Raw genomic sequence first — 14,834 nt, 5'->3', positions numbered from 1 at the left:
ATTCCGGAAAATACCAAGGGAAATTGTTAAGATACGGTATATTTTCCCTTCAAAGTATTTTTTTCCATATTAGAGGCACTAATCGATAAATAAAAGGGTGCACACAATACACATATAGGATTCCAGACACATTAGCCTTTGAGAACTAGCAATTGCCAAAATCGCTTTGTATAGGTAAGCCCAGTTACATTTCGACCCGCCCTTACTAGTTTTAAAGACGAAATATGCCTCTGCAAAAGGTATATAATGCGATTTTCAACAACTCTGGGTAACTATAACTCTATTGATTGTTATTTATTTGGGTTCAACGCCCTTTAAAGTTAAAACAACTTACCTACTTAAAGTATATTTTACTATGTAGATCAACATACACCTACACACAAATCACTACATAGTATAAAACAAAGTCGCTTTCTCTGTCCCTATATTTCCCTATGTCCCTTTGTATGCTTAAATCTTTAAAACTACGCAACGGATTTTGATGCGGTTTTTTTAATAGATAGAGTGCTTCAAGAGGAAGGTTTTAGTATATAATTTATTAGGTTTTAGACAAAGCGGGCAAAGCCGCGGGCGGTAAGCTAGTAATATATAAAATACAGAATTTCCAAATGAAAATTGATTTAATGGTGTTAAATAAATTTTCTTATGTAAAATCTAATATATACCAACTATTTTTAAATTGACTTTGAATCTATCTACATATTATACACATAAAAAACTCAATATGTCTTCGATAAATATTTCCAGAACGCTCTACATAACGGTATAATTATAAAAATATTCACAGAAGCATAACTGCTGATCAGTTAGTATATCTATTAGTCGTGTATGTCATATTTTGTAATCTCATTTTTTGCTCCATAAATGTTAAAATCATACCGTCATATTTCGAGGTAATTCATCAAGAACATTTTAAAATTTCCTAGAAATATTTTTCTAAATGAATATAATATCTTTAGCTATAACTAGCGTCCGCCCACGCTATCATTTAGCTGTGATTATAAGATTAACACTCATTATTTTACCACTATATAATGCACAAACATAAAATCAAAATCATTTTAATTTACTTACTTTAAGATCATTACCAATTTATATCTAAGGATAAGAACTAATAATGCATAAGCAATTGACAGTAAAACATTTTAAACCTTCACATTTATGTACATAGTTTCTTTGTATTTAAAATTAAAAACTAAGTAGATATGCCTGGTTTCCATATCAGGTACCTACAACATAAATTGTTTAATTTCTTTAGGCTGGGCATCGTTGGGTGTGTAGACACAGTATTACAATATATTTAGGAAATATATTGTAATACTGTGGTGTAGATATTTTATTTACTTATTTGCAAAAGGATTATTTATAATTAGGATAGCCGTATAATGTCTATGTATTTATATCTTATTTATTTTATTCCTTAAACTGTGTTACAAGTCAAGATATCCGTTTTATATTAAGAAATACTAAACATTATAAACACTAAATAAATCCAATGACACCGCTCTCTCTGTCCACTCTACCTTGAGGCTGAAAACCTTGTTAATGCTTGTTCATCTACACGTGGATACATCTAACGATATCTTACTTAAGTATACTTTTCTATAAAACTACAATATATACTAAAGATTCTTACTTCGGACTTTCTATTAAAAGCTAGAGTCCTTACAGCTTATTCAAGCAATCATTCTAACTCATTGTCTTCAGCAAATTAGAACTTAGAAGTACCTACCTAGGTAGAAATAAAAATTCTATACTTAACTCGTATGGCTTAAAACTAGTTAGCTTAGCCATTGGTTCATGTTTTCAAAACTTAAGGTGTAGGTTCTTAATTGAGTAATAAACCTGTATAGTTACACTTCTTTTCAGCTTCTTTAAAATAATATTTTCGGTAATTGCAAGCCCAAAATGAAACAGGTCCCTTACAATATGAGTAGATATAGACGCCATATACACAGCCCCTTATCCACGCAACCCTCGCCCAATATCTTTGAAATCGATTCGACACTCATTACATCGAGATGAAACAAATAGAAATACACACTTTACAATATTTTTCAACCCGTATTTCCATGCTATTTTGGTTGAAGCATAATATTGATTTAAACTTTAGTATTTTGGCTGAAAGGTCACTCACTTTAATTGTAGTATTTCAGTATCTAGGCTCTGGTTGCTCTATAGTCTATGGGCATATAAGGTACACGGTAAACATCTTCATGTATAAATCAGCAAAATATCGATTAATTGTATCTATCAGTAGGTACTTTTCAGCATACGCAGAGACATGATTATGATTATTTTATAAACGAAAAATGCGGAGATTAAATCGTTTTAAAATATTGTTTGCAACAATCGATGCTACAATAACTTTCACCAAAGCTCATTGATGTTATTATAAATTGGAATTGATGCAGCAAAATATCGATGATGATGATAATTAATCACAGTAAACTAAGACACATTATTGTAAGAAATTCATTGTGAATCATCAATACAACTTGAGATTTTAATGCACATTAAAAAGAGGTATAATATAAAGATATTAGTAGAAACATGTAACAACAAGCTCATTGATGTTATTATAAATTGGAATTGATGCAGCAAAATATCGATGATGATGATAATTAATCACAGTAAACTAAGACACATTATTGTAAGAAATTCATTGTGAATCATCAATACAACTTGAGATTTTAATGCACATTAAAAAGAGGTATAATATAAAGATATTAGTAGAAACATGTAACAACAAATTGGTATGTATAACTGCCTAGATCAAACAAGTGTGTTTCTATTAAAAACCTCCTTTTCTCGTTCGATTATAAACAACTTTTAAAACAATCTGTCTTCCCTAATAACATCTAAACCCTTAATGCAGGTGTCTCCTAAAAAAGTCGTGATTCCTAACGCTTCCTAAAGACTCCAATAACCGATAGACAATAGGGAAGCCAAAATAAAACGCGAACAAAACGGTCTAACCTGACCACTAATTTTGAATATCAGCTAACCTATTATCAGGTTGACGGAATCTCGAGGGCTTTATCCAGCCCTCATTGTGAGGAACAAAGAGGTATTCTGTGAGGTGTGAGCTGCCTGTTATCTTTGCTTCGCAACTGGTTTCTTATAAAGCCGTTTTGTGGAATCTTTGTGAGGTGTCGTCGTGTTTACTAGCTTTGGTCGTATAAATGAAGGCTTTAATTGGATGAGCGATTAGATTTCGTATTATACTTAGCTGCTATGTTGTATAGGATAGATATACCAGAAATAGGAACGGTCGTTTTGTTAGTCTTAGATATTTATAATAGCAGTGTCATGAATGAAATGCGTAGGTATCTATAAAGAAGCTAGTTTGAAAAGAAACATTTCGATCTGATGACAGGAATCAAGGAGAGAATATATTATCACATTAAAATATATGTACTTCGTTACATTTACATACATATAAGAGAGAAAAAGATATATAACATACTACAGGGGAAGAGAGGGGGAGAACTATAGATTTATATGTTTCACATTTATCAGGTTCATACAAGCTAATGTCAAGCACATACTCTATGAAATAGGTACACTTATACGGGCATATAGAATTGATTAGAAATTCCCTTTCATTTTCATTTTAAATAGAAAGTACTTGATTATTTCATCACACCCCTTTTTACTAATAATACGTGACCGTTTATACGTATATACGTTATTTTCATCGAATGTTTGTACCTAACAATAATAAAGATAATAAGTAGGTGAAGTAATATGCTAATTTTAATTGTTTATTTTGTAAGTGTAAGACGGACCGGAGAATTATTAAAGAATAAGGCAATGTGTACCCACTAATGAATACTAAAACTAGTAGCTAAAGATAAAGATATATTGGGAATAATGTTGAAGAAAATACAATAAAAAAATAACCCTAAATAGGGTTATTTTTTTATTGTATTTTCTTTATTTGTTTAGATCTGGACATCTGGTAGTTAAATTCTAATAAAAACTATGATTTTACACTAATCAATTTTGGTAGAGGCACAGGATTCGCTGTCTTTTAAGACGTAGAGTCTTATAATTATTTTGACGATTGAATTTGGCACTTTGAAGAGGTAGGTAAGGTAGATATAGTGCTTTACAGTGTAACACTGTGGTGTTAAGCTTTTTATTTTATCTATTTTTATATCTATTTGTATTTAACAGGCTTAATTGAACTGTTATCTAGTAAGTAAATAAAAAAAATCACATTTTATAGATGTTGTACCTGATATTTAAAATTCATACAGCCTTTTTGTTAGAATATGAGTTTTCAACATCGCATCAATAGCTCTTGATTTATTTGTTTTTCAATCAGACACTTTAAAAAACAAATATCTCTGTACATTACTTCTAATAAAATCTAGTAACATATTTATACATTTCTAATCTTAGCTTACTAAATACCACATAAGAACCTCTTTTAAAGAACGAATAGCAATATAAAATGGTCGTTGAAAGTGCGCGGGCGCATTGTGCGCAGTGCACGCCAGTCGCTAACAACCTTTGTTCCCAACCTTATTAACTTAGCTCCAACCTTTGTATTGATTAGCTATAATGCCCTCAGATTTTGTTAAAACTCTTGCGTCAATTTGTAAAAGATTCATCTTTATGGTTAGTATAATATTAAGTTAGAAGTTATATTTAGTAGATTTAGGATAAAGATTTCAAGTAGGTATGATGGTATCTACGAATAATGACCTTACATTTCTTAATGTTTAGATTATAATATTTTAAAATGTGAAATAAAAAGTTATTGTGGTAGACATTAATATAGTAAGGATACCTACCTGTCAATTTTTAAATTATATTATTTTTAAAGAAGTTTAAATCCCTAATGCTCACAGGAGCAGAAAACTGTCTTCAATGGTTTTTAATTCACTCTATTCTTTACAAATATTTCCGATAAAATGTTTCGACATCAATTTTTATAAATGTTCCTACCTAGAGACAAAAACATAAAGATGATTAATTTAACTTAAACATTATAGTATGTACCTACCTATAAGTATGTAGTTTAACAATACGTGTACAATATATTTATAGTAATAGTTAATAATCTAGATTTATTGTTATTAAGAAGAAATGTTTACTTGAAATTGTCATTTGGAAAGAGGGAGTCACGCGCCGACGGAAATGTGCGAATTACGAATTCGAAAAAATTCAAAGGTTTGTTCAAAAATAATTGATTGAAGAAATAGTAATTTTAGTTATTCATTCGTAAATAATGGTCATCTACACATAATATATTTCAGAGAAATAATTACATTGTAACTATTACTTTTTAAAGAAACCTTATCTCAATCTAAATTCGAAACTTTGTAGGTATTAAATATAAATTTGATCAACCCGTATTTAGGTTTTAATTTCATCATAGAGCGCTATACCTAACTGAATAAATAATTCTAATGTACCTATGTAGAGATGGTTAAATGTAGAGCTGTCTTATTAGGTTGGTTTTAAATGCATAGTATTTGAGTAGTTATTATTTCTGAATAATTTTGCAAGACCTTCTTGTATTGTAAAATATTTATTTCTAGAATACCTATATCTAAATGTAGGTATTTTCTACATATAATTTATTCAAATATTATTTTACTGTTCTATCTCTTTTCTTTTTCAGTAGAAAAAAGTGATGAACAGTGATTATTAAAACTTTGTTACAAAATAGAGACTTCATTTTAAATTTTAAATTCATGTAGGTCGAAACGTATACAAACTATTTTTAATTGTTTAAAATATCCTTGCGATTAAACCTGTGTATTTAATTATTTTAACTTAGTTCGTTTCACTTAATATTTTATTCATTAAATATCATTTTTAAAATTCATATTTAGTAGCATTTTAAACAAAAGTACCTATACTTTATTTGATTCAGTTTGAGTAAATGTAGAGATGAGGAAAACTTTAAAATGTAGAGTCGGTAAATACCTATTTCGTTATCATATTTTATTGATTCAAATCATTTCTAAAAGTATTCTAATTGGACAAATTAATGTTTGAATTTCTCTACCTAACATTCTACCAGTAGTTTTCGTTTGCTTCATTTATGCTTTACATTCCATTTTTGCAGTCCTCAGTTCCAACAGACCTCAAAAGTGGACACTAATACAATCGTTCAAAAACCAGATCCGAAACCTCACTTGGAACGTGTCGCGAAACACAAAAGGTCATAAAATATTCCTCAATATAGATTGTCGATTGCTAACACTAAGAAACTCGATCCGACAGCTCCGAGCCTTTATTCAACGCTAATTATAAAAGAAATAAACCGTTTAGTTAATTAATCAAAGCCGTCGGTGCGAATTCAATTCATATGCGTTATTTTTTAGTTTTACATGTCGTTTCGTCTGTCTGCCGCCTTGTGTAGTGTTTAAACGAGTGCAATTCTAATAAGATTTTGCTCTTGAATTGTAGAGTTTAAAAATATTGTTATCAAAATTCGCGATAGAGCTAAAATTATTTGGTTTAAATTTAACATAGGTAGGTATAATTATAATCATTGTAAAGAAGAATGTAATTTAATTGATTTTTCCTACATAGAGTAATTGTAGAGCGAAGTATAAAATCTAACAACTTAGGTAGGTATATCAAAAAAATATTCCTTCTCATAAGAAAATACCTATTTAAACACTTATGAAGGTTATTATGGTATTCCTTGGTCAGTTGTAGGTAGTATCGTAAATTTTAATTTGTAGCAGTTCTGAATTTCTGTTTATAATACCTACAGTTGATTTTTTTTTAATACCATTTCATTTTTCACAGTGTTTGAGTACAATATTTATTATTTATAAGACCTATTATTTTACTTTACACTTAATAAAACTTAAATCCCTAAACATAAAAAAAAAATTTTTTTTTAGATGTTTATTTACAGTTTTTTTATTAGCGATAAATAAAACATTTCAATTATTGATTTTAAAATAATCAGGCTCCAATGTGTTCATAGTAGATTGGTCTCTCTTGCTTGTAACGGAAGGGATGTAACCTAAAGTTATCAGTTTTCACTTGAAAAATGTTTTGCACTTGTCTGCAGGCTGTACTTACCAGGCGGCGGATGCAGCAAGGGGGGCCCGGGAAGGAAGGCCGCGGCCACGGCAGCCTGCGCGTTGAAGGCCGCCGCGTACGCCACGCGGCTCGCCATCGACGCCGGCAGCGGGAACTGCGGCGCGTACGGCCCTCTCGGCTCTCTGTTTTCAGACAAGTTCAGCACTCTATCGTCCCGGCTCTCGAAGTATCGCTCCCGGCTCTCCCGGCTGTCCGACAGACCCAGCAGCTCCTGTATCGCGAACGGCGACCGCTGCGGCGCCCTGGGCGCGCCCGTGTTCGCACTCATCGCTTGCATCTCGACCGCTTCGTTCAACTGCGCCTATACATCTTAACACTGTGCAACACTCGATGACCGAACACTGAATTCGATTGTTTTATTTCGCGACGATTTCGAAATGATTACGTTTTGCGCTATGCCCCGTCACGCAACCGCTCACCGCGACGTCCCGAGCGCATCTGATCGCGGCGCCGCCCGTCGCCTTGTAAAAACGACGAAACCCCCCTCGAAACTCCGGCAACTCGGTTTCGCTATTGAAAAATCTTAATTCACCACCCTCCGGGTCGCGGCGGCGGAGCGGTAGCGCGCGCGGCAACAACGGCACAATGCCCGGGCGGCAGGGCGCAGTTCCGCGCGGCGGCGCCCGCACTTACGCCCTTGCGGCACCGCAGCCTCCCCGCCGCGCCCGGGCGGAGCCTGCTAATAGCCAATACGGATATTTTGTTACCGCACTCTATTGGCCGGATTTCTTCGCGGCGAGCCCGCCTACTAGAGGCCGGCCGACCGAATTGGCACCGCAGCGCCCGGCGATAGAGCTCAAAGTGAGCGGCGGCGGGGTCGGTTTAATTTTGATTAATTGCGAGTCTGACCGACGCAGGTGAGTCGCCGCGGTTCCGCGAGCCGCGGTAAGGTGGAGGCCTTATTTAGCGAACGCTGGAGGGTGTATTAATTTACGTCCGCGAATTCACACGAGTGTATAATATCCCATTATAGATCATTACCTACCCGCCATATGATTCGGGGGTGAAACAAAGAGAGGCCTTTTTACGCCCACATATAATTCACGCTTTTGTAAAGATTATTTTTTTGCTCATTTCGCTTCGCAAAGCCCAAAAGAGATTGAAAACCCAGACTAGCTCTACAAATCTTGTCATTTCTTTTTGAGGATGACCTTTTTTTAGGTTTCAAAAAAGAGGGGCTCATTCTTGAAGAGCATAATGAAATTATTATTAATTTTCAATATTTTATAGAAGATTTTTATTGAAACTCCACCAAGCTTTAATTTATTCTGAAAATGTAGAGACTGTTAGAATTATAATTAAAATTAGTATTTTCTATAGACAGCTCACAGTGGAAAATGTTCAATGATTTTTATAATTTTATTTTATTGAGTGTTACCGGTAATTCCCAATTAAGCGTTACCTATTCATTCTACTGATTAATAAATGAAAATGGAAATAAAATTAATACCTACTTTTTTCATTCAATTCTAACTTTAATTTTATGCTGATTCCTTGCCTTCTTTGATTTTCTCTACATTTTTATTTATAATACCTAATAGGTAGGTACCTGTCGTTTAAGTATGTATTTCAGTTTTTTATAATCTTTCTAGTTACTTGCTCATTTAATTGAATGAGCTTTCTGAAAAGTTTTTTCTTCTTATATACATTTATTTAGTTTAGAATCGGTAGATTATGTAAAGGAGGCTTAAATCGCATACCTACCTACAGTTGATGTTCATTTTATAAAATCTTGAAGAATGACTATTTTTTTCTAGAAATTTCTTCCAACAATTACCACATAATCATGATGCTAAACGGATTTTTCTTCCTTGTAACATGACCATGAATATCTTAAAACAAGTAGGTATTTATTACCTACCTATGTTTATTTGTTTAAAACATGTGAAAAAAGGGATATAATAAATAGTAAAATAAACGCTTCATTGTTGGTCCTTCTCTACCTAAGTTTTTTTATTGTCAGTGTCTTCTTATTTTAGCTACCTTATAACTAAGTTTCTTTTTGTGTACTTAAATTTTTATAAACTTAAAGTAAAACCTGAGTAAACTCAAACTAGACTTCTTATAGAAATAAATTTGAATCGTCAAAACATAATTTTACCATAGGTAAATTATCTTTAAGAACCCATGAAATATTATCTATTATAGGAGGTAGGTATCTACCTACTTACATTAAATCCAGATAAAATTGTAAAGAAATTTATTCATAAGTAATTACATAATAACTACACAGGACAGTAATAATAATGTCTACATAGATGGTTCTTTTTTTTGTAAAAACTAATTATTTGTCAAAAAGTATTTTTAACTTACATACCCGATAATTTAATACCTAAATTCAATATCTTATTCAAAATATAAAAGATAATTTTCGACAGAAGTATAGGTATTGTTTTTTTGATTGATTAATTTATAATTGTAGAGTCGATACTTCAATAGGTACCTACTCTCTTCTACTTCAATATTTTATTTATTCAAATAATTGATTTTAGTTCTTAGTCTAGTTGGATAAATAAAAGTTTAAAATATAGGTAGATGCCTGATATATTATTATAATTTGTAAAAAAGCGAACTGTAAGAAAGCTCTAAAATAATTATGAAAAAAATCAAGTGTGGTAAAATAACTTTTATCAAGTGTGGTAAAGTAAAATTTCTAACGTTCTTGCAAATTTTGCAACAAACTCTTCAAAAGGTAAGTATCTACATTCTTGACAAAATATAATTAAATTAAAAAAGCGCAAAATCATAATATTAAGGAGTGAGCTTTCAAATTAAATCCAGTTATTTAGGATATTATTTTTAAGTTTAGGGATCTATTAACCTACTAGTTTTGCAGTGTTGCCTAGTTGTAAAATTCGAAACAAATGATAGTCTCATTATATTTCTGTCATCCACATGTTTGCTATAGGTAGGTGGCTCGGACTTTTAATAGGATTATAATTTTCCCAGATTTTAAGTTTTTTGTGCAGTCCCTTCTTTACCGCGCTTTCAATCCATAGGTATGGTGAAGAATCAATGGGTTTTAGTCAGTATACCTACAATAAAAAAAAATGTATGCGTGTACTAGAGTACACACCTGAGAAGTGAAACTTCTTTATGACCTTAAAAATGTCACGAGTATGGCGTAACGCAAAAATGTCACGCATACGGCGTAACGCAAAAATGTCACGCGTACGGCGTAACGCAAAAATGTTACACTAAATTTTTGTCCAACCCCGATAAAGAAGTTTCACTTCAATTACAGTAGGTAGATAATTAGAATGATAGGTGTGGGTTTGACAAAATCGGCAGGTCTAAGTGTAAATAAGTATTTGAGTTTTTAATCTAAACTTTTCAGATGCACATACATATAAGTGATGAAATTGGTGACCAATCTGATCAGTTTCATGCTACCTTTTGGATAATATCGGAAATTAGGTTTTCGATAGATATATATAACATCAGTAGAGTAACTCTAGGTTATATCTAACCTAGAGTTCTTATATTCTAGAGATTTTTTTATTTATGTGTTTATTGACTAGCTTTTAATATTTATCTTTGATGCAGGTAGTAAACACCGACCAAATTTTCTTTTTTATAGTGGGTAAAAGTTCTCTCTCAGTTTCAAATAACTCAATAATGCAGAGGGTAAGTTTTCACACTTTTTATAAGTTATCGGTATAGTAATAGCGAGGTATATCATCAACACAATAATGGATGGATGGATCAGTAGTAGATATAATTTCTACAGCAATTGCCGATTTTGCTGGAACAGTTCAGTTCCATATATGTAGGTATACCTAAGGAGTAAGGCCTAAGGTAAGAATTAATTCATTGTTACGCCAATTTATAGGTATTTTGTATTCCAAATTAATTTAAAAATAAACCTAAAAATATACCTCCTTTTATTATAAATATCTATGTACCTATATTTAAAAAATGCAATGCACTGAGATATATTTTTAGCTTTAATTTATTTCAAACTAGCTTTCCGCCCGCGGCTTCGCCCGCGTTTTCAGAGAAAAACCCGTTCCCGTAGGATTTCCGTGATAAAACCTATCCTATGTCCTTTCTCGGGTATCAAAATATATCTATACCAAATTTCATGCAAATTTTTCAGTAGGTAGTTCAGGCGTGATTGAGTAACAGACAGACAGACAGAGTTACTTTCGCATTTATAAATAAACCATTGGCAAATTTTTCGATTATGTGTATTCCAAAAATAAAATTCGGGATCACAATTTTAAATTTTAATAAAAAAACAAATGTTAGATAAAGCAAGAAAACAACAATTTAAAACTAGACGAGCAAACCCACGTTAAACCGTAGTCCTAAAAATGATCCGTGACATTACAAATAAATAACTCCCATTCAATAATATCCGTGTTTGTGTAGGCGATCAAAATATTGTCCTTGTAAGGCGTCTTCACACGGATCGCGTTACATACACTGAATAGACGACGCAGCGGCAGTTGCTTTGTGCGCCGTATTGTCTGAAACACCACGAATAGGTTAACGTTCGCACGCTTTTTTTATTTCTAATTATTTTCGATGGTTTCGTATTTTATGTACTTTTTAGGAGTATGTATTGAGATGTGTTTGTTTTATTATGTTTGTTATATTTGTCGGAAATAAGAAGCGCGTAGGTTTATAAAAATACTAAAATCTGTAGGAGCTATGGCACTTTTCAAGTTTTCGATGATAAGCAGAAAATACGTCGCGCGGATGCTAGCTTAAAAGCTCTCTATGTTTCTAAATTTAATCTACCTATGCTTTATATGATAGTGCAGATAATTTCTATCATAAGTGAACACTTTAAATCATTATTATCGAATTAAAATCTTCCTACTTAATTAATTAAGTTTTTAAGATTTAAGATTAAACTTAAGTTTTTAAGATAATTTATTCTGAAATTATTTCACCAAATAGATGCAAGTAGCTTTGCACATTACCTACCACATAAAATCTAGTAGGTAAAAAATGAACCTATACATAACAAATAACAGGAATTAAAGTTATGGTAGGTACCTACAGATATAGAAAAATAGACAAAGCAACGAGATAAAATATGTGTTAGGTAGGTAGGTACCTATAATGATATCTATTATTGAATTGTATTTAAAATAGATTATATTTATCAATTGAATATTAAATAGGTATCATGAATGCTATATTTGAACCTTTACCTTATTAAGAGTGTAATTTATTAATTAAAAGGGAGGAAGTAAACATTTAGCAAGACTGAATTCGAGAATTTGACTTCGATTTAATTATAAAATTTTACTCATATTCCTTACTTGGTTACAGAAGATTATTTATTTAAAAATGAGATTATTACTGCACCTTGCTACTACATCTAACAATTAATATAAATAATGCAAAATTGATAAGGATCTCTTTGACTTGCATTATAATTAGAACTCCCTAAACCGATTCTCACCAAATTATAAGTTTGGTTGTTAGCAATCATTAATTCCCTGTCTAGTGTCTATCTCCTAGTTTGTTTCACGCAATATTTTCATTCGGATTTCCCTTTATTATCAAATTCCTGTCGATTTTTAATTTTAATTTGATAGCCCTCAAACAAACAATGTTACAATGAATTTTCTTATAATTTCAATTCGATGGAGACAAAAGTATACGAATTTTTCATTAGTAAAAATTTTCACTAATTTACTTTAAAATAAAAAAAATGGAGAGGATCTACCTTGCGGTTTTAATGATATTTTCATACAGATAATAACGGAATAATAGTTTTTTTAACCACTTTGAAATCCTTCTATCTTATATATAAAAATGAATCGCAAAATGTGTTGGTAAGCGCATAACTCGAGAACGGCTGAACCGATTTCGATAATTCTTTTTTTATTATATTCCTTGAAGTACGAGGATGGTTTTTACGTAGAGAAAACGTAAATATGTATCTACCACGGGCGAAGCCGGGGTGGACCGCTAGTCATTAATAAAATTAAGTATTGTTTGTCTTTAGACTGCATCCTATCCTACTAATATGTATTATATACCTAAAGGTTTGTTACGATGTATGGATGTATATGGATGAATGAAGGGATAGATGTTTGCTACTTTCACGCAAATCAGACTATGGAATCTACATGGAATTTGGTATGGATAACAGAGACAAAACTGCACAAACATAAACTTTTTGGCCGAGAATCACTCGTGTAAAGCCGTGGTCTCCAGCTAAATTTCAAAATATTTTGATATGAAATTTCTAAGGCGCGTTGAGAGTAAAATTTCAAAGTCGCGTCATGACTATACCGCCACGCCATGGAGTAAGGCGACGATTTTAGTATCCTTGAATCTTGCCAAAGAAGTTCCATTTCTGACACGTGTGCTCGGCACACACGTTCTTTTTTTAATTAATTGTTGTATCATTATGTTTGTAAACTAAGCCAGACAAAGGGAAGACTCAGAGAAGTAAAATAAAGTTTTAAAAGTTTCATCCTATTTTATACAATGAAAAGACATCGATCATAACGCAGGCTATGCCTAGCAAGAGAGTCAGAGCCTCATATTCAACATTTTACAATCAAAAGGTGAAATAAAGATTTTTTTTTATTTATTATTTTTTTATCGATCATGGTATAGAATTTTTCCCCACATTCAAGCGTTAAAGAAAGCTGGACCAATTTCAGTTAAAAGATTGTATAAAAAGAATTGTATCAACCTATAATAACATAAATCAGCATTGACCAAAGTCAAATAAATATTTTCGACTACGAGACTATAATAATCTATTTTCTTATAGGACTTCTAAGACGGTGACATTGACTTATTTTTTTAAATACTAAGTAGGTACCTACCTACCTATTTCAAAATCAACGGTATGTTCAAGTCGATATCAAGTAAAATATATTTTAAAGGAAATTGAGAGGATAAGGAGAGCATTTATAATATACTAGATTTCAGCCCGCGGCTTCGCCCGCGTTTTCAAAGGAAAAGCCGCATAGTTCCCGTTCATGTTGGATTTCCAGGATAAAACCTATTCTATGTGTTAATCCAAGATAACCTCTATATGTGTGTTAAATTTCACTGTAATCGGTTCAGTAGAATTTGCGTGAAAGAGTAACAAACACACAAAGTTTGTGAGGATGTGTATGTGTATGTTTGTTACTGTTTCACGCAAATACTGCTGAACAGATTACAATGAAATTTAGCACACATATAGAGGGTAACATTGGATTAACACATAGAATAGGTTTTATCCCGGAAATCCCACGGGAACGGGAACTATGCGGGTTTTTCTCTGAAAACGCGGGCGAAGCTGGGGGCGGAAAGCTAGTGTTTAATGAATTAACAATTAAATTAGATAATTTTTTACTACTCTATCACTTAAACACAAAACAATACAATACCTATGATATTGCAAATTGTCATTACCTACATACCTACCTACCAATAGCACAGAATACATAATAGTAGCTAAACGCTACAGAACGGACACTCTCCGCCTCCCGCCAAAATTAAACTTACCTCACCCCCGCGCGATCAGACATAAAATGGGCCATATTTTTCTGCAAGGACGATACGCAACGAAGATTGACAACATTAATCAAATTGACTTAAAGTAATTTTATTATATTGGATTTGTGATTATCGTTTTTCGTGGAAAATGGTTAGATATTGTGCTGTTTACTGTTTAGATATTGTGTATTTCATCAGAAAAACGCGAATTTTTTTTTTACGCTAGTCACAAATGTGCCAACCATAAAGCGTTAACACACACATTTGCAGTCTCTACAGTGTGACTG

At 32.3% G+C, this 14,834-nt stretch overlaps 1 protein-coding gene across 3 annotated transcripts in view; it reads right to left on the bottom strand.

Annotated features, from left to right (window-relative positions):
• The window catches only part of Vsx2 (Visual system homeobox 2), a 109,378-nt gene extending 102,018 nt beyond the window's left edge, over positions 1-7,360 (bottom strand). For all 3 annotated transcript variants that reach the window (XM_090103895.1, XM_090103893.1, XM_090103894.1), the window contains exon 1: positions 7,063-7,360. In XM_090103895.1, coding sequence (XP_089960021.1) covers positions 7,063-7,360 — 298 coding nt within the window. The remainder of the gene's footprint in view (positions 1-7,062) is intronic.
• Positions 7,361-14,834: the final 7,474 nt, after the last annotated feature.

The sequence above is a fragment of the Colias eurytheme genome, chromosome 7 (assembly GCF_061535395.1).
Source record: "Colias eurytheme isolate Ceu_HAF_F1 chromosome 7, ilColEury1 Martin Lab GWU primary, whole genome shotgun sequence".
Lineage (NCBI taxonomy): Eukaryota > Metazoa > Arthropoda > Insecta > Lepidoptera > Pieridae > Colias > Colias eurytheme.
The sequence above is the reverse complement of the archived record's forward strand: the minus strand, read 5'-3'. Positions and strand labels throughout refer to the sequence as shown.